This window comes from Cydia strobilella, chromosome 13 (assembly GCF_947568885.1).
Source record: "Cydia strobilella chromosome 13, ilCydStro3.1, whole genome shotgun sequence".
Taxonomy (NCBI): domain Eukaryota; kingdom Metazoa; phylum Arthropoda; class Insecta; order Lepidoptera; family Tortricidae; genus Cydia; species Cydia strobilella.
Genome location: NC_086053.1, coordinates 17,229,977 through 17,254,937, shown reverse-complemented (window position 1 = coordinate 17,254,937; position 24,961 = coordinate 17,229,977). Strand labels below are relative to the sequence as shown.

At 37.5% G+C, this 24,961-nt stretch overlaps 3 protein-coding genes across 3 annotated transcripts in view; all 3 read left to right on the top strand.

Annotated features, from left to right (window-relative positions):
- Nucleotides 1-24,961, top strand: part of LOC134746939 (uncharacterized) — a 299,672-nt gene that overhangs the window by 13,768 nt on the left and 260,943 nt on the right. The window lies entirely within an intron of this gene.
- Nucleotides 1,980-6,155, top strand: LOC134746877 (transcription factor Adf-1-like). The gene is made up of 4 exons (XM_063681450.1): nt 1,980-2,069; nt 3,394-3,556; nt 5,176-5,328; nt 5,786-6,155. Exons 1-4 carry the CDS (start codon nt 1,980-1,982, stop codon nt 6,148-6,150), a joined length of 771 nt encoding a protein of 256 aa, XP_063537520.1. The 3' UTR covers nt 6,151-6,155.
- Nucleotides 10,457-15,011, top strand: LOC134746411 (uncharacterized). The gene is made up of 5 exons (XM_063680780.1): nt 10,457-10,552; nt 11,007-11,229; nt 12,031-12,172; nt 12,579-12,737; nt 13,415-15,011. The coding sequence occupies exons 2-5, from the start codon at nt 11,131-11,133 to the stop codon at nt 13,795-13,797; spliced, it is 783 nt and encodes a 260-aa protein (XP_063536850.1). The 5' UTR covers nt 10,457-10,552; nt 11,007-11,130; the 3' UTR covers nt 13,798-15,011.

Here is a 24,961-nt window from a genome sequence, read left to right as displayed (position 1 = left end):
TTTAACAAAACATGTTAATTTTTACAAAAAATGACAAAAACTGTCAAACTGTCAATTTTGACAGTTTTGACAGATGTGTCAAACTACATTTTCCATTTCATGACTAATGTTGAAGGTCCTATCAAAATTGGACAAGCCGTTTCGATCTGGGATCCAAAACTGTCAAAAATGTCAATTTTGACAGATAATATAAATCTACACTTAACAATGTTACTTGGTGCTAAATTCTATCCCAAAAAGATAATTTTCAGTGAAAATATCAAATTTGACTGATATGTCAACCAAACCTTAGTTCCACTAGGTACTGCCAGGGTTCAGCATCAGCTCTATCATGGGTATTGCTCTCCTAAGTGCTCATCAAGACGAGTCGGATGACTAAAACAGCGTGTGCCTATGTTGCACTAATCCTATGTTCCACTAGGTACTGCCAGGGTTCAACATCAGCTCTATCATGAGTACTGCTCTCCCAAGTTGCTCATCAAGACGAGTCGAATGACCAAAACAGTGTGCGCCTATGTTGCACCAAACCTAAGTTCCACTAGGTACTGCCAGGGTTCATAAGGAGGATGAGTAATACATAATTAAAAACTTATACAAGTTCAGTCTTAGTTATATCGGAGCATCGTTTATAATGGCGTAAGCGCCATCGACAATAAGGTCCCTTTTTATAGGAAATACCACATTTTATTCTGTTTTTATTATTTGTTGTTATAGCGGCAACAGAAATACATCATCTGTGAAAATTTCAACTAGCTATCACGGTTCATGAGATACAGCCTGGTGACAGACGGACAGACAGACAGACAGACAGACAGCGGAGTCCTAGTAATAGGGTCCCGTTTTTACCCTTTGGGTACGGAACCCTAAAAACAGAGTAAAATAAATATTTAAGTGGGGCTCCCATACAACAAGCGTGATTTATTTACCGTTTTGTGCGTAATAGTACGGAACCCTTTGTGCGCCAGTCCAACTCGCACTTGGCTGTTTTTTTTTAAATTTACTACCTATAAAATGTCAGGTCATTTCAAATATTTTTAATGTTGGAAGTTTGTTATGTTACTATACTATAAAAACAAATGCAGTACTCGGATCAAAGTTTCTCAGTCGCAATTTACACGCACACAGTATAGCGTTTTACACGGCGCCTGCCGCACACAACGATAAAAAACCTCGTTGTCGCCGTCGAAAACGTGCGGAGCCGACCGACACAGGTCCGACCTCTTCAAGCTCTGCTGCGGTACTGAGAATACTGAGATCGCCAGCGCGCGTCATCGGCAATATAGAGTAGTTTTCAAAAAATTGCCAAAAAATTAAAGTAGAATTTGATAAACACAAATGTATACCAACAGTATAAGCAAACGTTGTAGATTGCTGGTGTATAAAAATGACTTCGATACTAAGTAGATTTTCGTAGGAATTTACACTTGTTTCGAAGAGAAAATTCAATTCGTTTAACATTGATTTTCTCTTTCTTAAAAGCATGTAGGAAGAATATCATTCGATATTCCTAAAGTACAGGATATTAGTAATACAAAATATCCAACTTTAGCACAGTAAACTTCTCAAAATTTACAAATAAGAGCTCACAATTCAGTGCTTGACGCGGTTTTTCGTAATCGACCATCAGAAAAACAATCATTACTAATTTAATTAGTCCTTTTTCTAAAATGTACAACGATATTCCTAAGGATAAGAAGACGCTCTTACTGGAACAAGTACTCTTTATTTCTAATAATGAGCGTAAAATCTTAAATGTTGTCGGGAATATCATCAATTTTACATTATTTCGACTTTTCTTGTAAGAACGCTCTTAACTTTTTTTAGTTGTTATTTAGACCTGTATTTTGAATTTAAAGTGTTTAGTTCCAGATCGCAAGGCCTCTTCACCGTTGCGCGTTACTGCGTGGTATTTTCGTAAACTTCGACACGTTCGTTACTGAAGCGTCAGTGCTGACATTTCGGCAGTTTAGTCAATCAAGATGGCGGACAGCGAGAACGAGAATACGCAAAGTCGCGACAGCACGCCGGAACCGGAACCGGAACCTATACCACACGAGTCCAAGTATAAGGTAAAATACATTATTTTTAACCCACTTCAAGATTTCAAAAGGAGGAGTTTCTTAATTAGATTGTGTTTTTTTATATATTTGTTACTCCATATGGTTATTCCTGGACCGATTTTGAAATCTTAAAGGCATATAGTGAATTTTGTGTTTTATCAACAAATTAAGCATCAACATTCAAATTAAGTGACTATTGATGAAGAGGAATTGCTAATGATGAACCCGGACCCAAACCCGGACGCGGACTTGAACCCGGAACCGGACTAGAACGAACCCGGACCCGGAGCAGTACCTGAACTTGAGTCCGAACCCGGAACTGGACCAAGACCTTGACCTGGATTTATCTAAACAAGCATCTGCGTTTAGGTGTGCTATTTGGTGAAATGAAACTGCTTAGGAAGACCAGAATGGAACTCCTGCGACAATTTTTTTCTCCAAGTCATTCTTTCTAATTCATTATGGTTGTAAATAATTTAAATGGCACTTCTAACATTTTTTTCTATTAATGATTATAGTTTGAACGAGTTTTATTTTAATTTTTTCACTAATATGGGCCCAATCTTATTGACAAGTACAAAAATTTTAAGTATTAAATTTAGTAATAAAAGGTAACTAAATGATTTGGTTTAGTAAATTTTAAGAAATAATAATCACTAACCTAAATATAGGTTTTCGTAGTTTTCACTCGGGTAACTTTACGTTTCGGTACAATTTTTTATTTTACAAATTTACAAATTGAAGGTTAAAAAAATAGTCACGATTTTAAGGTCCTGTAGTCAACCATTAGTTCCGTCTGTCTGTCTGTCCGTCCGCGGCTTTGCTCCGTGATGGTTAATGCTAGAAAGCTGAAGTTTGGCATCTCTATCATAGACTGTCAAGCAAAACTATAGTGGACATGATCGGTTGAGCTAATTTTGAGTTTTAGCGAAAAGTCTATTTTGACGGACGGATAACAACGGAACCCTAAGCTGAGCGTGGCCTGACATGCTCTTTGGCCGGTTTTTAATGGGTAGTTTGTGGTACCTCTCTTAATTCTCAGATCTGTGAGCTTACCCAATAAAATCTTAATGAAATGATGTTTGTATTAAATATATTAATAACGGGTCACTCAAGTATTTTAAGTCGAAAAACGCTCGACATTTTTCACTCCGTAAGGTTAGCATGCGTTGAAGGTGACGGCCGACGCAGACTGACCCGTTAAATACGTGAGTGACCCGTTATTAATATATGTAATATGTCTGTGTCGCATGGAAGTTTTGTTATTAAAAATGGCCATCGACAATAAGGTCCCTTTTCATAGAAAATGCCCGTCCATGATGTTTGTCCTCAGCATAGATATGGTCCTCAGTTTCGCATCGGCTTAGCAGACGCAGCGCTGATCGAGTACGTGCGCGATCACCCTGTGATATTCGACCCCTCGCACTTGCGCTACATGGACACCAATTTCAAACAGGGGCTTTGGGTCAAAATCGGAAGACAGCTGAAAGTCAACCGTGAGTGTGTTTTTACAACGAAACATGAATAGTTATTTGTGCAACAAGAGAGGAAAGTTGGTTTTTCTTGCGAGTGTTTATTTTGACTGTGATTCAAAAACACGAGTTGTAAAATAACTTTGCTCTCGTGTTGCACACATAATTTTTCACCTCAGTAGTGAGAACATATTAAAGGTTTAAAGTGTATTTCGAATTACACAGAATACCTAATACAGAAACAAAAAAAAAGTATTAAGTGGCAGTTCATGGCCTTCACTAAATTAAAAAGCTTCTTTGTTTTACTCTCTGGAGTGAGGAAAGTCGCACTTTCCTCACTCCAGGGAGTGGCGAAAGAAGGCTTGTTCAAGCTGCTGCGGTGAAAATACAATGATTACCCGCGGCCGGGACTCTCGCTTCATTTTGGCGGGCCGCGGGCCGGAAGAATAGAATAGAATAGAAAGTTCTTTATTAATAACAAAACTTCCGTGAGACACAGACATATTAAATATATTAATAACGGGTCACTCACGTGTTTTAAGTCGAAAACGCTCGACATGTTTCACTCCGTACTCCGTACCGAGGAGCGTCATCAGGAGCTTGCGTCCACGGTGACAGACCGGCGCAGACTACGGGGTACGGAGTGAAACATGTCGAGCGTTTTCAACTTAAAACACGTGAGTGACCCGTTATTAATATATTTAATAAGTTCTTTATTGTTTATCATTTTTGTTACATACAAATTTAATAGGTATGTCCACCAAAGGGGTGTGTCCTTAATGTAATTGTCTTAAAAATCTATACATTTATTTTATGTCGTGTAGCCAATTTACGGCTCACAGGAAAGTGTTATAACCTACGTTAGTCATGTAATTACACTTTTTATATTATATTTATTAATTGTTATTTAGTTTTATTTTAAAAGATGGTCCCTCGAGGGTAGACTCCTTTTACTCACGTATTTAGCCGGATTGTATCTTTCACTGCTTCCTTCCCGTTTCATTGTCCACCCATCTTTATGGTCTGCATTTTTACACGTATTAGTTTGCACAGGCGCCATCAGATATATCGGAGCGGTCGAGGCGCTCACAAATATCTGAACACGCCTCTATTGTCAAGGCGTTAGAGTGCGTGTTCAGATATTTGTGAGCACCTTAGCCGCTCCGATATATCTGATCGCGACTGTACTTGTTATTTATTATTACCTTTGGTATATCCCACGTTGGTCAGTCATCAATGATCACAGTTAATTTTCTAATTGTTGTTTACATTATTTTTTTGTTTATTTATTTAAACTTCTTTGCACAATACATGAAGAGTACAAACGGCGGACATATGTAGTTGTATATGTACAATATCGATGGTGGATGGTGGATTTCAAATGTCGTAAGGGACATACGCCATACGTCCCTTACGACATTTGAAATTTCCAACGTAGATATATGATTGTATTGTGGTATGTCACATTAATAAAAGGTAAAATCAATATATGTATGTATTTGTTAAAATGTATTGATTTATTGATATATGTACTATGTATTAATATTATATGATACATACATGATTATTGTAATTTTTGATCGCAAGATATTTCGCCTTCTACTTGAAATTAACTACTTTATTAAACAGAGATTCATTTGCAGCTAGCTCATGTAAGGCGCGCTGGAACAACATCCGAGATCAGTACCGCAAGACGCTGCGCAAGCGCAAAAGCAAGATACAGTACAAGTTCGCGCATCTGATGGGCTTCATGGACCCCATCTACAAGGGTCAATTTGACCCCAGTCCTTCCCAGGGTCAGTACGGTACATCTATAGTTTTCATCGTCCATAATTTTCATCATCTATAATTTTCATCATCTATAGTTTTCATTCAATCAATAATCAGAATTGGCAAAAGTAACAGAAACTCTCCTTAGACAAATTTCTAGTTTAACTTCTTTACAAGGCGACATTCCAAAATGCGGAAAGTAGGAAATTCGTGCAAATTACCTATTCGCACGTGTATCAAACAACGTTTTATACACCGTTAAATCTTCGTCACAGGCACATAAAGTAAATATATGTATGTACTGTAAATATATTTACCTAATTACACTTTCTAATTTGCAGTGTCTTAGAGGCGTAAATGTGTTTTTGGATCGTCGGCTAGTAAAAATGTTTATGAACTCATTGGTACTGGTATCAACAGTACACACTATTTAAATTGAGCCTAAGTATGACTTTAATAATGAATGCTTATCTATTTATTTAGCAGTCAACATAAGCTCAAAAACAGAACACTCAGACGACAGCAACGACATTCAAAAGTCTCAAAACCCAGAAGAATCACAAATAAAATCACCCAATCACGACGATCAATCCGAGGCCGACGCTCTCTCCAACCAATCAGAGTCCGTCGTAGACTACGAGATGTTCGAAAAGTCCAGCGTCCCCCCGCGCCCCGCGCCGCAGGCCGTGGACGAGTTCTTCGCCGCGATTGGGCCGACGCTGAAGGCCCTGAGTCCATACCATTTAAGTCTGGCTAAGGCGGAGATTTTTGCGGTCGTGCATAAATATGAGTTGAAAGGGATTGTACAGGGTGGGTGGGCGTCCCCGAATGTTAATCCTTTGCCTTGAGGTCTAGGAGTGTAGGGTGGTATAGTTAACGCTATCTCTACTGAGCTCGTTCACTTACCTGTACTAACAATGGCATTCTGTTAAACAAAAGTCATTATTTCTTTTGTGTGAGCGCGTGGCCTTTGTGCCTGAGGCTCACACACAATAGCCGCGCGCTCACACAAAAGAAATAATGGCTTTTGTTTAACAGAATGCCATTGTTAGTACAGGTAAGTGAACGAGCTCAGTAGAGATAGCGTTAACTATAACATAAAATTAATGACTAAGTACCATATTACTTCCGTGAACTAAAACATCTGTCAAAGCTAGGTACCTATCCAAGGAGTCGTGTGCATATCACGACATATGTCGTTCGCCTCTGTCTTCTCCCCAGGAAGGCAAATTCAAACTTACAACATAAATTAAAACACCTCCGAAGGGAGTGTTTTAAATCGACACCACGAGTTGTAAAAATTACCTTTTCGCACGTGTATTGTATAGATGGAATCATATCAATTGAGCTAATGCACTTACCTGTTTACGCAAAGAGTCTCAAGAATACAATGCCATTGTGTGGTAAACCACAAATTAGGATAACTACCTCGTAGTAAAAGCAGATTTTAACCGCCTCGAAATGTTAGTATAGATTAAAGACTCTATTTTTTAACAATAGGCTACAAAATACACTAACTAAATAATGGCTAACATAACTTTTTTTGCATTTTACAACCGTCGACACCCAAAACGAATGCACTCTGTAGAAAACCATTTGTTACAACATGTTTTTAGATCATTTTAACCCCATTCAACAAGGAATAAGGTTAAAAATTAAATATACATGCAATGCACTTCTAACTTATTTTGTAAGTAACTAGTTGGCGGCTACGAGAACAAAAGCAGATAATAGTATTGTAATAATACAATGCCATTGTTAGTACAGGTAAGTGCATTAGCTCCGTTGATATGATTCGATCTATACAACGTTTTATAGTACATATGGCCCTTTAAATTTTCGACATAGGCACGTATTGTGCTAATTACCGCATTGTTTTTTATGAGGAATGGGAATCAATTTTTTTCCAAATTGAAAATGTCCTAAGTTTCCCGTGAAATTTCCCTGAAATTTCTAAGAACTTTCTGGAATCTTTCCGTAACTCGCGCATAATTTTAAGATGTTGTTATAGAAATAAAATATGTGATACCTATATTTTCGTTGTTAATTTCCCCGAGTTCTTTCTCTTTATGTTTTTTTTTTCGTTTGATCCTGATGTATGATGCAGGTAAGGTAAGAGTTAGTTCAAGCACATTATAAAAATAAACATTAGATTTAAGAACTAAAGTAACTAAGCCCAGTTCAAAACAGCAGTCAAAAATTTATACAGGAACACATCACAAACATCTAGGTAACTTTTTAAAGTGAAACTTCCTATCACATAAGTCTAAGTACTCGGACATACTTACATAATATATTATAATACCATAGAGTAACTTATACTAGAGCGGTACTGTCATAGTAAATTTTGTAACCCCAGTAAATTCACTGCCATCTGTCGACACACTTTAAAACTAAAAATTAAGATTTATAAAAATACGATAGAATGCATTTAAATATAGATAAATGAATTTTTTTATTTGCATTAATTATTTTTATGATTTTGACCCATGTTCTTTCACTGATATGCGTTAAAATTGTTAAATAACAAACGAAATCGTCAACGCCATCTATACGACTGTAGGCCAAAACTAGTAGCGCCCTCTGAGCGAGAACCAAATTTTCTTGATTTTCGAGGCACGTTTTTTCCTTAGACTGTATCCATCTATTACGGAGTTATATCTATCTTTGATAATACTAAGTCTCTCCCAACACTTGTAATGTTGCGAACCGCATGTTAGTTAAGTAAGTTAAGTGGTAAAGTATACATATATATGTTCCCCGTGAGATACGTTTATGGAAGCATCTGTATTTAAGGACATTAATGCTATTTTAAGTTCTTTGTTCATCCCATGTATGTTTTCTGTGTTGTCTCCTTAATAAATAATAAGACTAACATGCATATAAATTAAAATTGTTTATCATGTTTATCGTTAAAAAATTCATTCACATTGTAATAACATTTGTTGACCTCGTGTATGAAAGGACGTATGTACATCCACACTTTTATGTAATGGCGACCTTTTATCACGTGTCTTATTACCTTGTGGATGAAAGGACATACGTGTGTCCACACTGATATGTAACGCCAACCTTTTATCGCATGACAAATTAGCCGCTGCCGGAGCGACTATTATTGTATCAAGTAGTAGGTTAGCGTGGTATGGGCATGTGATGAGGAGGGATGAATGCCATATAGGCAAAAGAATGTTAGGGATGAATGTTGATAGACGGAGAGCGTATGGTAGACCCAAAAAGCGATGGATGGATTGTGTAAAAGAGGATATGAGAAAGAAAGGAATGAGTGCTAAGGTGACGAAAGATAGAGGAGAATGGAAGAGAAAAACATGTTGTGCCGACCCCACATGACGTGGGATAAGGGTAGGAAGAAGAAGAAGATTGATATAATTTACAATTTGTGAACCATAATGGTACGAGATAAGAACGAACAATGATTGTATAGCTGATATAAATAATCTGACTATTCGTGAATCTTAATGTGATGAGATAAAGACTAACAGTTGCTAAGATTCTAAGGGCAAGTTTCGTTTTAACCTCTAGAATCTAGCCGCTAGCCGCCCACGCCAAAACAATTTTTTTTATACAGTTGCTCAAAAAGTGCTACTTTTCGTGGCTGTTTAGCGTGCGGAAAGTTGGTTTTCGCGAACTAGTGCTTTTTACTTTTCCAATTTTTTTTTAATTTATACTTGTTCCAATTCATGACTACTTATGGATGAGTGTTTATAGTAGTTTCCTTTAAACGTCGTAATCAATATAAAAACCTACTGTTAATGTAAGAATACGAAAAATATGCATATTTCATATTTTATTACTTACCTCTTCATCATTATAAGTATTATAACACGTTTATTTTTTAATGTTGAAAAACCGTTCTTAATAAGTTGTCTGAATGGAACGGAACGCCTGTCGAAGAAGAGGCGTATTTTCTTACTGCAAGAATGTTTTAAGTTTCCAAAGGCAACATTCGATATTGTTTTTATAAATATACGATACACAAATAATCGGAAATAACGATATTTAGGTAATAATAGTACAATGTTTTAATATTTACAATTGTTTCTGTCTTATAGAACATGCATTTGAAAAAAAAAACTCATTGAAGTGGGTTCAATAATAATAACAAAATCTATTCTAGTCGAATAAAAGCTAGAAAAACACCTCTTCATAATGTCAATGTCAATGATGTCACAGAATTAATAATATAAAAAGTTTCTAATTCCATTCCTTAATACTTGTTGCTTTTCTTATTTTTTCGCAACTGTATTAAAAAACGTCGTTCGATACACGTGCGGATATGTCATTCTTCACTCGTCTCGCCTACGGCTCGTGGCAAGATATCTCGGATCTCGTGAAGTAATGACAAACTTTCCGCACTAGCATCGAAATGTACTATTAGTCAGAATTAAAATTCAAAATCGAATGAAACGGGATATATTTTATAGGTAGGCGGCTAGAGTATAAGATAGTGAATTGTTAGGCGACTATTTACCTTGTAGCAAAGGTATAAGGTCCATTTTAGTTAGTTTGTGGTCGCTTTTATAACGTGATACTGATAAATATAGGTGATATAAAAAACACACATCATTATTGGACCTAATAAATAATTAGAAATTGGGACGATTGTGATTAGTAAGTACTTAATATTGTCATTACCGCATGACGGAAATATTATATGCTCTGTTAATGACAAAAGCCAATATGTGTTGCTAGATAGGTAACTAAACTAACTACTAGGTCGCAAGGATCGAAAAAAATAGGTGTGAAACTTGTAAGTTGATCGCACAATACAAAATCCAAAATAAGTTAAAGTTGTTATATTTTCTGAATTATTTTTCTCACTGCACCTACTTTCGAACTGTTTTGACCTATGGTAATGGCCCTGTGGCAATAGCAGACACCAAAGCTTCTCAGAATAGGGCCGTTCCAATAACAGGTTACGCGGAATTCGTTTCCGTAATCCGCCCGACATAGCAACGTCACGGTTGGCGACCTCCCCGCGCCTCGCATTCACTGTCGTCGGTACCCCCCTCGCCCCTCCTTCAGTGATGCTCCCTCCACGCCGCTCCTCTACTCTACCTTCAGTATCCGGATCGCGTCCGTATTGCACGCATGGCCCGCGTTTTGTCGTTCCGCGTACTGACGTCACGCGCTCACGCGATCTCTAGAACATTCCGTGACTGACTGATGTCGTAGAAGTTTCGCTGATTATTGTTCGTGTTTAATAAAGTAAAGTTCAAGCAAAGCAAACAGGTAAGTAACTTTTCTTTAATAAATTTGAGACCAATTTGAACTCACATTCTGATAACAAAATGATGTAAGTAATTTTCGCTTGCGTTTAGCTCGTACCTACTATTTGTTCGTACATGTATTGGTGCGAGTGAGACGCACGGGCGAATTACACCATTTTGACAGGGAACCGTAGTACCGATATTTGGTATTTTTGATAATATCGGAAGCTCGTAAACAATACAAAAGGTATTAACGGTCAATATAAGTCTAGTGAAACTAACCGTGAATCATTCAAAACTTTTAGGGAACCGTAAGTTCAATTTGGCCTCCTCCTTTTATGAATAAAGCCATAAGTATTATATCATACCACTACCATAGTTTAAATTTAAGTATATGCTTAACTTTTATTTCATGTTTCTTTTGATATTAATATTTTTATTTCAATTTGTATTGTGTTATAATATGTCAGCTCAAGTTACAGATAACGAGTCACTCTTCACCGGTTCGCTCCACGTGTTATTTTCGTAAGCTCCGTCAAGTCCGTCATTGAAGCGTCATAGTGCCGAAATTTTCGACAGTTCAGTTATTTTATAAACAAAATGGAGGAGGGCGGCGACGGCAACACGATGAGTCGCGACAGCACGCCGGAGCCGGAACCTCCACTGCTGCGCGCAATACCTTTGGAGTCCACGACTAAGGTACTTACATAGTTTTATTTTATTTTGTGTAGAATAAGAATGGATTGATTGTTTGACTGTTTGTTGTTCAAATGTCTATTACCTATATTATCTCGTTAGATTTGAATAATTAATTATATCAATAATAAATAGGACATTCTTACACAGATTGACCAAGTCCCAAGGTATTAAGCCCAAGGAGGCTTGTGTTATGGGTACTGGGTACTCAGCCAACCATATATATAATATATAAATACTTAAATGCATAGAAAATATCCATGACTCAGGAACAAATATCTGTGCTCATCACACAAATAAATGCCCTTACCGGGATTCGAACCCTGGACCATCGGCTTGGCTCCGTCAAATATTTCGCTTTCCAAAATGGTTCCGTCACCAAAAAAGTTTGAGACTGCACTAGACTTATATTGACCGAGATATGGACCGTGATTACCTGCGTCGAAATATCGGGAGCTCGAAAACAATAACGGTCAATATAAGTCTACTGGGAGTAATTAATACGAAACCACAATTTGGGATTGGGACAAACAAACTCTGTGTAGTTTTCATTGAAAACTGTTACGAAAATATAATACGTTTTTTAATACCTACGATAAAATTGTGTGTATTATGTACAGAATGGGGAGCTCTATATATCCACAAAATTGTATAGAAATATTTTAATAACAAAACTTCCGTGAGACACAGACACGTGAGATACGTGAGTGACCCGTTATTAATATATGTAAATATGTAATATGTATAGAAATATGGCGAAAAAAAAGTACAGAATAAAAATCTTAGGCTTATTATTGTGCTCAGTTCCGCACCGGCGCCGACGCAGAGCTGATTGAGTATGTGCGCAGCCGCCCCGTGTTGTATGACCCTTCGCACTCGCGCTATATGGACAACCTGCTCAAAAACGCCCTCTGGAACAAGATCGGCAGACAGCTGCGGACTAGCCGTGAGTATATATCTTTGTTTACAAAGAAACCCGAATCTCCAACCTTAAAAGTGGGTAACTGGGACCCTAGCCTTAATATTGACCACCCGACAGGTTACTTTTTAGCCCTTATGAGAAACAGAAACCCGCGTCTTAATATTAGCGGTTTATCTGAGCACTTTACTAACTAAACTTCCGAACTCAATTGTCAATATTCCTAGTGTAAAACAGATTGTCACTGAACTGAAAATATATCTCATTAACACTGGGTATCAATCAATTAAATGCTGAGTATATAGATACTCAGCGTTCAACTGATATCCAACGTAATAGACTGAAAAAATCAGTCGTTGTCTCAATTCTGATGATCATATTCTTCTGTTCAAGACGCTATAGATTAATAATTAATATATAAGTGAATTTGCAGCGAGCGCATGTAAAGCGCGCTGGAACAACATCCGCGACAACTACCGCAAGGCGCTGCGCAAGCGCAGCATCAACGGCAAGCTGCAGTACAAGTTCGCGCACCTGCTGGGCTTCATGGACCCTATCTACAAGGGTCAATTTGAGCTCAGCACTTGCCAAGGTACCTATTACCTAACGACCTAACTAATAGACGTATCTCCCTATTTATTAATTCCCAATCATTATTAATTGAAAAGTAAAAGACGTTCTACGTATGCTTAACTTGTTCGCGTCTTAAACAAAGATGGGCATTACACGAATAATTTTTTATCGGAATAATCATTAGAATAAACAATAATTCACGATTTTTTTATTCATGAATGATTTATTCGCGAATAATTTATCCGCGAATAAATCATTCGACGGCTTTTCAAATGACGAATGATTTATTCGTTATTTCATTCGAATAAATCCACGAAAAATGTTTAAGTTTTTTGGCTTATTCCATTCAAATAAATAAGGATAAGCCCACAGGTAGTATAAACAAAGGATTAGCGTGAAAAATTAATTGGGTTTCTGCTTTACAGATACAGATTACTTGATGCTGGTTTGTAAGTGAGAAATCGTGTTAGTGAGAAACCTCTATGAGAGAGAATAATATTCCGGTCCCTTGAATTCCTTATCCAGGTTCGACTTTATTGTATAAATAATGGAGTCGTTAACTTTTACTGTATTGTTCACATGACAGAAGTGACCATTTTCAAAAATATTTTCGACCCAGTACACTAACAGAAAACACTCTTTAAATTGAGTCTTTAAAGTATGAGTTTAATAATGAATTCTTATCTATTTATTCAGCAGCCAACAATAGTGCAAGCCAATTAAACGCAAAAACAGAAAACTCAGAAGACAGCTACGACGTGGAAGACCAAGACGAATCACTACAGCAATCAACCAATCACGACGATCAATTCGAGGCCGACGGTCTCTCCAACCAATCAGAGTCCGTCGTAGACTACGAGATGTTCGAAAAGACCAACGTCTCAGGTTCCTACCCCCAGCACCCCACGCCGCAGGCCGTGGACGCGTTCTTAGCTTCGATTGGTATGTCGCTGAAAGGCCTGAGTCCGTACCACTTAACTATGGCTAAGGCCGAGATTTTTGCTGTTGTGCATAAGTATGAGTTGAAAGGGATTGTGCAGAATGGGTGGGCGCCTTATAATGCTAATCCTTTGCCTTGAGATATGTAGAACTTACAGGAAATCATGTAAGTGGCCGGTGTCGATTTTAGCCGCAAAAATGTAAAATTGATAGATTTAGGCCGTGAAATTTTAGACCTTTTGTTACCTAATTGAAATAACAAGTACTGGTTTCTATTAGCACGTCTTCTTATCTTACCTTTTATCAGATAAATTTTTTGAAAACAGACTCACTAAATTAGTAATGTTTGCTTTTCTGGTGGACGTTTAGGTAAATGCGTGTAAAGCACTGATTTTGTCGCTCTTCTTTGTAAATTTCGTAAAGTTTGGACTGCTGAACATGGTAATTTTGTATTACACATATCCTGTACTTGACATTTATCAGACTACATTTTTATTATTATGACTTTGAAGTAGTGTAAATGAAAGTTAGACGAAATCAATTTTCTTCAGAAATTACTTCAAAACAAGTGACAATTTCTCTGAAAATCGACTTAATTTCAATCTAATTTTCATACTTAAACAATCTACAACATTTGCTGAAACTATTCTTATACATCAATTTGTATAATTTACCACCATGATTTTTTGATGAATTTTTAAAAACTGCCCCTTCTCTTCATGCATTACCGATGACGCACGCTCGCGACCTCATTATTAAAAAGCAAGATGAGAAGACGTGCTAATAGAAATCAATACTTGTTATTTAGATATTACGTAACAAAACGTGTATAATTTAAACGACTAAATCTATCAATTTTACATTTTTGCTCCAAAATCGACTACGGCCTCTTAAGCAAAAATCTATCTAAAGTGCAGATCACGCCGTACGTCGCTTGCTGCCTTCGGCAGGGATACATCCTTGAAAATCACTGGTTTAAACTTTTACTATGTTTACACATTTTCGTACTACTAATTTGAGTAAATAATAAGTCATCCTATGGTCCCGAACTGTGTAATTTTAGAGGAAGAGAAATTTCGTTTCGCGAATCCTTCCAAGGGGTTATATGTGGAATGGTGTTCGGATAAAGTTTTTTAAAGGGTCAATTAAATGTTTATGACTCGCTTAAGATCGTTAAGCTTATATTTAGACTGACTGATTTTTAATTGAGTAAGTTTAAAATGTTAAACATTTGGAAATTCACCATTATTTGTATTTTTTGTATTGATATATGTGCCATCGGAAAGTTTCCAAAATTGCGAAATTTCCTTATGAAAAAAATTCGGAAACTTCTAGTTTTGTTTGGGAATATTGGGAATCGAAAGTCCATTTCCAAAATGAAAGTTCGCTTTGATTCTTGTCAATTTGTACTGAAGTTTCCTAAAATTTATCTAACTTTTTTTTAACTTTCCTTAACATCTGTGATTTTAAGATGTTGTTATAAAAATAAAACAGTTAATTCAATCGTTGTGTTAATTTTGCCGATGTCATTGCCCTTTCCTTTGATAAATTCTAATTAAAGTGCGCTCATCATTAACCTTTTAAATAATGTTGATGTTCGTTAACAACCGAAACGAATAGGCAAGCCGGGGTGACGTCGGTCATACAGTGAATGACTGATCATTCGTCATAATTACGTCTGTCAAAATGTTGTTTACTACCAGATCTAACATGCAACATGATCTAATAATATACTATCTACATCATGAGATGCAACGAATAAGTAAATATACCGTTCGGATTTAGACTACACTAGCATTACTGCTGCAGTATTGCGGCACGACCTTGCTGCCGAGTGCAATGCTGGCGTGAATGTCAAAAAACCGGGCATCAACATCAAAACACCCAATATCGAATTGAAAAATCGAATTCGTGAGATCGCGAAGGTGTGATAAAGTCACTGGATTTTCTTCTGTATAAACCTCTGGGGCCCGTTTCTGAAAAGCTTGTAACTTGTAATAGTTGTAATACAAGCGGATGTCACTTTTTGACAGCTTTTGTTAGAAAGGGACCTCCACTTGTATTACAAGTTACAAGCTTTTGAAAAACAGGCCTCTGGTAGCAAATATTCATCTTTTATGTAAAATCTGTTTCAGTCTGAATGTTCAACTAGATATATTTCCACTTCAGAACATTCAATGACCATTTCCCGCTGGAAACAATGACCGGCAGGACGCGCAGAGATTTATTTAAATAGTGCCATTCGCATTTAAAATGCGGGCAGTTTGCAGGAAAAACCGAGGAAAATGACCTTTTTGTTGGACAGCATTCATATTCAACTGTTTTTAAACGCACGCTTTTTATACAGGAAAATTCACTGGTATTTTTTGTTAGGTAAGTATTATGTGTTGTTATAGTCTAAGATACTTTGTGCTAATGAGTACAAAATACAAGCTACAAGTTTTTGAGAAACGGGCCCTTGGTCACTTTTTCTTTGGTGTATGATTTGAATTTCAGTTTTATAAGGTTTATAAGAATATGAAAACATTTATTGCCACACAAAAAAAGAGAGATACAGGATTTTTTTTCACCTCAGCAGCTCGAACAAGCCTACTTTCGTCACTCCCTGGAGTGAGGAAAGTGCGACTTTCCTCACTCCAGGGAGTTAACCAAAGTAGCTTTTTAATTTAATGAAGGCCATGAACTGCCACTTCATACTTCTATTACAAATTCGTTTTTTTTTTGTTTCTCTGTTTTATTCTGTGTAATTCGAAATACATTTTAACCTTTAATATGTTCTCACTACTGAGGTGAAAAATTATATGTGCAACACGAGAGCAAAGTTATTTTCCATCTCGTGTTTTTGAGTCCCTCGCTACGCTCAAGATTCTAACTTAGAATCTTTCGCTTTCTCGGGACTTCGGAAACACTCGCAAGAAAAACCAACTTTCCTCTCTTGTTGCACAAATAGCTATAAAAATAACATTGCGCGACAAAAGGAACGGGGCTCAGCAATCTCAGCATATGCTGCGCCAGCCCTTTTATTAAGAATTGACCGCACAACGCTGATTTTCAGTCCGCCCCCTTACTGAACCACATTCATATGTATGCGGGATATTATTTTTTACAGAAATATGTAGATTAATTTTAAAATAACTAAATTAGAGTTTTGAATGATTCACGGTTAGTTTCACTAGACTTATATTGACCGGGATATACATTGGGCAGACCAAACGCACTATTGCCTGCAGAATTAAAGAACACATTGCTGCGGTCAAGAACAATGACGTTCGCAAGTCAGCTATTGCTCAGCATCTCCTTGAGTCGGGTACAAATCACTGGATCGAGTTGCATAGTCCCAAGGTCATTTCGACAGAACGCCACTGTATACCAAGATTGGTAAGAGAAGCCGTTGAAATTCACAAATACAAAAATTTTAATCGTAAAGATAACTGTAAAATGTGTGGAATCCTGTGATTTGTTTGTGTAAAAAACCAGTGATATCCGAATCAAACACGCGTAGTGACACCGTGAGTGTAGTGTGTTTGGACAGACCAACGAGTGTGAACGCGACCGGACCAACAAGTGTGAATGCGACCGTTGGTAACGTTGAAAGTGAACGCAGCCGACGCGCAAGAATGAGGGTAGACAGAGCCGCTGTCTACACAACTTTGACACCCATCCGCTATCTTCAGTCACCCGTGAACATGATGCATGTAACTGCGTCGAAATATCGGGAGCTCACAAATAATACAAAAGGTAATCACGGTCTATATCCCGGTCAATATAAGTCTAGTGATAACTAAATTAAACGAAAAATTACACAGTTAAACTCTAGCATAAGTATTATTACGGTTTTATAACTCATTCAACTGTTTACCAAGTTCTCATGCAATAAATTTCAAATTTAGAACCCAAATTTAATATTCCAAAGTCACTTACTGTTGTTACGCACGGTGGGGCAGTATATGAGTCGTAAACTTTGTACAGCTATTATCGTTGATTAAGTGCTCCCTAAACAGCGAAATTAGATTAATCCACCCCGGCACAGTTAGATGCCTAATGCGTCCCATGATTTCAGCCGAGTTTCGGTCCATAACCGCGGTAAATGAAATTAAGCGATCACGTTATGTTTGTCCTACTTCTACCAAGTCCCGAAAATACAAATCAGGTTGATTATATACATATACATACTATAAGTTTAACTATTATTTAATTTAAAACATCGTTTTCATTAGTTACCGCTGTTATATTTTTAGGCCTCGCGTTCCTATCAGACGCCGAACTGTATGGAATCAATTTATTTGTTTTTCCAGAGCCGTCCTTTCATAGTTTGGAAATCTCTGTTACGTAATGGGACAAGTCGGTGGTAGCTAAGTTATGTATATCAAAGATAGATATAACTCCGTAATAGATGGATACAGTCTAAGGAAAAAACGTGCCTCGAAAATCAAGAAAATTTGATTCCCGTTCAGAGGGCGCTACTAGCGTTGGCCTAGTGTCGTTTAGATGGTGTTGACGGTTTCGTTTGTTATTTAACAATTTTAACGCATATCAGTGAAAGAACATGGGTCAAAATCATAAAAATAATTAATGCAAATAAAAAAAATCATTTATCCATATTTAAATACATTTTATCGTGTTTATATAAATCTTCATTTTTAGTTTTAAAGTGTGTCGACAGATGGAGGTGAATTTACTGTGGTTACAAAATTTAATATGACAGTACCGCTCTAGTATAAGTTACTCTATGTGTATATGGACGCTCACTGAGGCAGAGATGAGATGAGACAAGTCGTGCGGGAATCAATCAACCAATATCATTGGTTGTAATGTAATCCAGCCGAGCAGAGAACAGATGTGGATTATACCACAGATTATATAATACTATACTAGATTATACTTAGTCTGCATCTTTTCAAATGACTTTTTCGTCTAAGACGGTAATCTGTTATACAAAAGCCTTTGTTCCTTTTCTGCGTGCGGTCGCCCATTGTGTACCATTGAGTCTGAGCGCGTGCTACGGCGCGTGCTATTGTCAGAGACAATGGTACACAATGGGCGATCGCACGCATAAAAGGAACAAAAGCTGTTGTCTTAGACGAAAAAGTCATTTGAAAAGATGCAGTCTATACCAACAATGGATTGATGACTTGATGTCAGCACGTTTCCTCTTATCTCCGCTCATCTACACTTCGGTGCAAAGGCAACCTTACTGCTGTCTTCCAAGTTCCTACCAAAACCTGGGGTCGTAGCACGGTACGCTTATCACCATGCCTGTCACGTTCTAACAAGTATGTGAGTGCGAACGAGCGAGTGTGACGGACTTAGTGATAGGGGAACCATGCTGCGCGGGCAGATTGAAAGACTGGCATGCTCTACGTAGGTAGGTTACAAGCAAGTTTGAACTTGGCTCTTGGCAGCGTTCGTTTCATAAATATAAAAGTTTTCAGCGATACGCGGTGTAGTGGGGGTGGGGGGTGGGGGGATTATTTACGAGCTTTCGTTTCATTTTCAGGCGCAAACCACCGTTTTTGTTTACTTAGGCTAGTACACTTGCACTTATACTATCTTAGCAATACAGTTGTAGATCATTTTTAGGGTTCCGTACCCAAAGGGTAAAACGGGACCCTATTACTAAGACTCCGCTGTCCGTCTATCTGTCTGTCACCAGGCTGTATCTCATGAACCGTGATAGCTAGACAGTTGAAATTTTCACAGATGTATTTCTGTTGCCGCTATAACAACAAATACTAAAAAGTACGGAACCCTCGGTGTGCGAGTCCGACTCGCACTTGGCCGGTTTTTATTTAACACCTCGTCCGCTTAACTCAAGCTATTTAATTCTGAGTGTCCTTCTGATCAAATTGAGCGCTAGGTATCCATCTGTTCCCTAAATATCAAGTCGCTCAATAGTTGTTCCCCCAGTTTCTGATCAGAGTAGGGGGAGGTTATTTATGAATAGGTATGCTCTTTCAAGTAAGGGCCAAAACACAATTAAGATGCGATGTCGAGTCGCCCAAACTGTCCACAGAAGCGCAAAAAGTGGACGGCATTCAACACGACGTCGTGCTGTAAATGCATATCGTAGATTTCCACGACAGGACGTCGCATCGTATAATTAGCTCCATGCATGAATTTATTTTTATTTTTGGATTCATAATTTATATCGTGGGAACACCGGAAATGATAAAAATACTTTTGTAAACCTTAACATTATTTTATTAAAAAATATTTAAAATGTTGAAAATTTTTGAGCGGTTGAAACGCTCATAATTTTTGGCGCGAATTCGACAGAGCGTGATGACGTCACACGTTGGGCGGCCCAACTGACGTTTGCTACTAATGACACTAATCTGTCGAACGCGTGACGTCACGTGGCGTTTCGAGCGTTTCGCTCACTAGCTTTTCGCGGGCAAATTTTTGTACTTTTTATTTATAATTTTAAGTAATTAAATGGTAATTTAAAAACGGAAATGCATTTGTAACATGATATAGCGGTAATAAACATCCGAATAAAACATATTTCGTTCAAATATAAACTTCATGCATGAGGCTAATTGTATTTTGACCCTAACGCCACAACATAATACATCATCATCATCAGCCCTTTATCGCCCACTACTGAGCATAGGCCTCTCTTCCAGTACGCCACTTGTCCTGAGCTAATTTCATCCAGAAGTGCCCTGCAATCTTCCGGATGTCGTCCACCCAACGAGCCAACGGACGACAGCGGCTTCTTTCATTCGAAAGCGGCCACCATTCCGTTAACATTTTAGTCCACCTGCCATCACTCTGCCTAATACATAGATATAGAACATTTTTATTCAACATCACATGAAACAGCAGTTAACAGATAGCGTAATAAAAATTTTTTACGCAGTACCTACGTACAGAAAAACGAATGAGCGTTAGGGACATTTCGAACGATGACGGCCTTTTCCTACTAGCATTCCAGTACCGACGCCAGCTACTGTCCCCCACTAAACACAGCTCCGTGGAATGCCACATTTGTCAGCGGTTATTAAATTTGCCTGTCATTAATACTCGCCACAATCGCACCACAGTTTGACCAGTCATAGTCCTTATTGTTACGAGATACGGTCTACAATCTGACAGTTGTGTTGTTTTGATTTAAACCGAAAGACTCGTTCTTGGGAATTTAATACTGTGTAAGTACAAAAAGCTGTGATATTGTGTATCTTTTAATATAAATTTTATTACTTTATAAAGGAGATAGGGTGTTTCGCCAAATAATAAGTGCTAAGTGGTACTTGTGTTGTTGACTTTTCTGAAATATATAAATAAATAAATTTTATAGGACATTCTTACACAAATTGACTAAGTCCCACGGTAAGCCCAAGGAGGCTTGTGTTATGGGTACTCAGACAACGATGTATATAATATATAAATACTTAAATACTTACATAGAAAACACCCATGACTCAGGAATAAATATCTGTGCTCATCACACAAATAAATGCTCTTAGATGCCCTTTGCCCTTGCCCTTGCTGTGCCCTTGCCCTTGCCCTTACTTATTCGAACCCAGGACCATGCAGCAGGCATGCAGGGTCACTACCCACTAGGCCAGACCGGTCGTCATATATGTACCTATAATACATTAAATTCGAAGGTATGTGCATTGAGTACATGCACAAGTTAAAGTTTAAAAAAATACAACATGCATTCTACTGTGTGCTCTTTCTGTTAAATTAAAAGGAATTCACATTTCCAAATTATCCTGTACAAATAAAGAAACATTGAGCAAACATCTACCCAATTCAGGGAGAAACATTATTGACTTTGTATGAATAAATATTACATTACGCATATCAATCGTAGCTCGTAATTGGAATACTCATTCAATTGTTTATCTTATTCTCGCGACATATTTTCTAATGGCTTTTGGCGGTATAATAGGCGAATCTTAATGTAAAGAGAATAATTACTATGTTATTGTAGGTAAAATACAAATATATTAATAACGGGTCACTCACATGTTTTAAGTCGAAAACGCTCGACATGTTCAACGTGCTCCTCGGTACGGAGTGAAACATGTCGAGCGTTTTCGACTTAAAACACGTGAGTGACCCGTTATTAATATATTTAATATGTCTGTGTCTCACGGAAGTTTGTTATTAAAAATACAAATACTCTTTATTCTCTCAGAAACAATATACAATGAATAATTATAGCAACTGAAGAACAAGATATATACAGTGGTACTACGTAAACGAAATTAATAACTAGCTTAAATCTAAAATAGGCCCTTGAGGCATTGTACCAAGGATGCTGGCGGCATTTCCTCGCTGTATCGCAATGCTGATACGTTGTGCGAGGAAGCCGCCAGCTCTTCGGTCACCAGTTACGTCAACCAGACGCTTCGCGATTTCTGCAAACAACTTGTGCTCGCTGGGACCCCATGGACCTAGAGTTTCAACTCCAAATGGAACGAAATGGTACTCTCTACCGAGGCTCTTATACGTTTACGTTTTAAAATCTCGGCGCTTTCCGCCGCTCCGCCCGCTTTTACTGAAGAATGTACCTACATTTGTTGCATACGAGTATTAGGTATTATGAGGATAACCTACATACAAAACTTCACTTATTTAATTTGCCTTAAGTACAGGTACATGCAAATATACAAGATATACACAATAAGGTATGTGTTGTAAAACAATTGTAAAACATTATCATTAATAATTTCAACTCTTAAATTCTCATTCTCTCTCTTCAATTTCTTGTCCTTGGGGACTTTCCACCCTTGCATTCACTTTACATTTATCTATTACTACTTTAATATAATTAAATAAATCAATGCAAACAAATCCCTTTCAGTTCAAGAGTGCGTAGCAACCTATTTTGGTTTGATTGATCGTTCAATCATAAACAAAGTAAATATTCCAGATTACAACCCCTAACTTGATTAGGTACTTACACAATGTAGAAAAGAAAACCAGGCTATATGTACATGGTGTAAGGTTCGGTGTTGTGTAGCTTGTAGCACCCTAATGTACTCGTAATAGATATTTTAAATTGATAGTTATCAAATATTTGGTAGCAAGCAAAGTACTTGTGGGAGTTGTGGGTTACAAGTACAAGTTGTCTAAGTATATGGGGCATTTTCTATGAAAAGGGACCTTATTGTCGATGGCGCTTACGCCGCACGGCGTCGCGCGATTGTATTTATATCGGAGCATCGTTTATAATGGCGCAAGCGCTATCGACAGTAAGGTCCCTTTTTATAGAAAATACCACATATAGCCACCGGCTAAATGTCGGCTGGAAGAAACGCTCCTCAGTGATAAGACTGCTTGTTAATTTCTTCTTTTGTAAAATTTTGTCTTGACGGTATCCACTCTGCCGTCTCCGCCATCGCCATACAATGGAAGTTTCGCCACAGATTAATAAATAGTTACTACGTAACAGATACATCATTTCACAAAAGCGAAAATACCTACGCTATAATAGCCTACAAAATCTTAATAATAATACCTGCTGCTCAGGACGAGAAGAAATGTACCATAAGTACGCGCACAAAGAGTCGAGACCGAGACTGCCTTGCTCGCCGTGCGAGTCACGTGCCAACGCGTCATCGTAAGAATGCGCTAGGGTTGTACTGTTACTTATGTTATTATTGTAATAAAACGAATGTTGCGAATCAACCATATTTTTTATTAGTCAATCAAATATTTAAAAACAACAATTATATTCCCTGACTCAAAAAACTCCTTAATTTACGATTTACCTACTTATATTCAAAGAAATAAATGGTGACAAAATTCATAAAGATAGATTTTAAATACTACTCGGTAAATACGACAAATTTTCCTTTGATTTTTGACTTTTACACCCATCTACTGCACAATAATTACGTGGTTTCGGCATTTCGAAGCGTAGGCGCGAGAAACGTGCGGTGCGAGCGCTCAGGCGGGCGTTCGGCGGCCCTCTGTCGGTTGTATCGTCGACGATACGCCGAGCGGTAGGCATATAACGCGTGGCCTTGAGCGAGTGAAGGAGGCCTGGTTTCGCTCTCATATACATGCAGAAATGACAAGACATAGATGTATGTTACGTAAATGTTCTTGCCAAGTTTCCTGTAAATTAAGTATGTCGTTTTAAAATGAAAGCGAAAATTCGATTGTATGGCGGTGGGTGGGTTCGTGTGACTCTTAAGAGCCCGTTATCGATTTTAGTCGCAAAAATGTAAAATTGATAGATTTAGTCGCTGAAATGGTACACCTTTTGATACATAATAGAAATATGGATGGCTAAAAATGGTAATTTTGTTTATTTAATTACATATATCCTGTACTCGATCTTTTACAGATTACATTTTTATTATTATGACTTTAAAATAGTGTAAACGAAAGTTAGACGAAATCAATTTTCTCCAGATATTACTTCAAAACAAGTGACAATTTCTCTGAGAATCGACTTAAATTCAACGTAATTTTGATACTTAAACAATCTACAGCATTTGCTGAAACTGTTCTTATACATCATTTTGTATAATTTACCACCATCATTTTTTGACGAATTTTTAAAAACTGCCCCTTAAAAGGCAAGATGAGAAGTCGTGCTAATAGAAACCAATACTTGTTATTTAGATATTACGTAACAAAACGTGTATAATTTCAACGACTAAATCTATCAATTTTACATTTTTACTCCAAAATCGTTATCGGGCTCTGAAATATCCAAATTATATGAATGCCATGTCACGATAACTGTTTTAATGTCTTAACCGAAGCATAAAACAGCCATCTTGCTGAAAAAACTTTCTCTTTGTACCTGTATCATGCCTAAAAATTCCTGCATCAAATGTTACAAATGCAGTAATGAATACACGCAAAAGTGCACATAAGGGATGCATTTACTGGAGGCAATTAGTGAAATTGCAAGCCACAAAGAAAGATGGCTGCCGCGGGAAATGGGAGTGTATTATTCTTTAGAAAAATGTTGGATGTTGTAAATTATAAAGGGAACAAAAGAAGGAAAATTTGATATTTATTTTTAATTGTGGACCTGCTTTTAAAAATACTCGCGGGCAATGCAAACTGGTCGTTTATACGGATACTTCTGTGCAAAATAACCCGAATGTATTGCTATTGAGCGTATTATATTAATACCCTTCTTCTTCGCCTAGCCTTTTCCCATATCAGCTCTCCTAATTTTATAAATGCGAAAGTAACTTTGTCCTGTAAATCATTGCCTGTATCTCTGTCTGTTACCTCTTCACGCTTACGCAGCGTACTACGTAGGCGAACAACACGCGAACGCGAAGCGATGCGATGCGGGGTGAATCAATCCTTTGATACCTA

What these genes read in the sequence shown, in the direction of transcription:
- LOC134746877 (XM_063681450.1), top strand. Translation starts at nt 1,980, where the DNA reads ATGGCGGACAGCGAGAACGAGAATACGCAAAGTCGCGACAGCACGCCG. An exon ending in CACACGAGTCCAAGTATAAG is followed by an intron (nt 2,070 to 3,393) that starts GTAAAATACATT and finishes GTTTGTCCTCAG; the next exon opens with CATAGATATGGTCCTCAGTT. An exon ending in TGACCCCAGTCCTTCCCAGG is followed by an intron (nt 5,329 to 5,785) that starts GTCAGTACGGTA and finishes CTATTTATTTAG; the next exon opens with CAGTCAACATAAGCTCAAAA.
- LOC134746411 (XM_063680780.1), top strand. Translation starts at nt 11,131, where the DNA reads ATGGAGGAGGGCGGCGACGGCAACACGATGAGTCGCGACAGCACGCCG. An exon ending in CTTTGGAGTCCACGACTAAG is followed by an intron (nt 11,230 to 12,030) that starts GTACTTACATAG and finishes TATTGTGCTCAG; the next exon opens with TTCCGCACCGGCGCCGACGC. An exon ending in TGAGCTCAGCACTTGCCAAG is followed by an intron (nt 12,738 to 13,414) that starts GTACCTATTACC and finishes CTATTTATTCAG; the next exon opens with CAGCCAACAATAGTGCAAGC.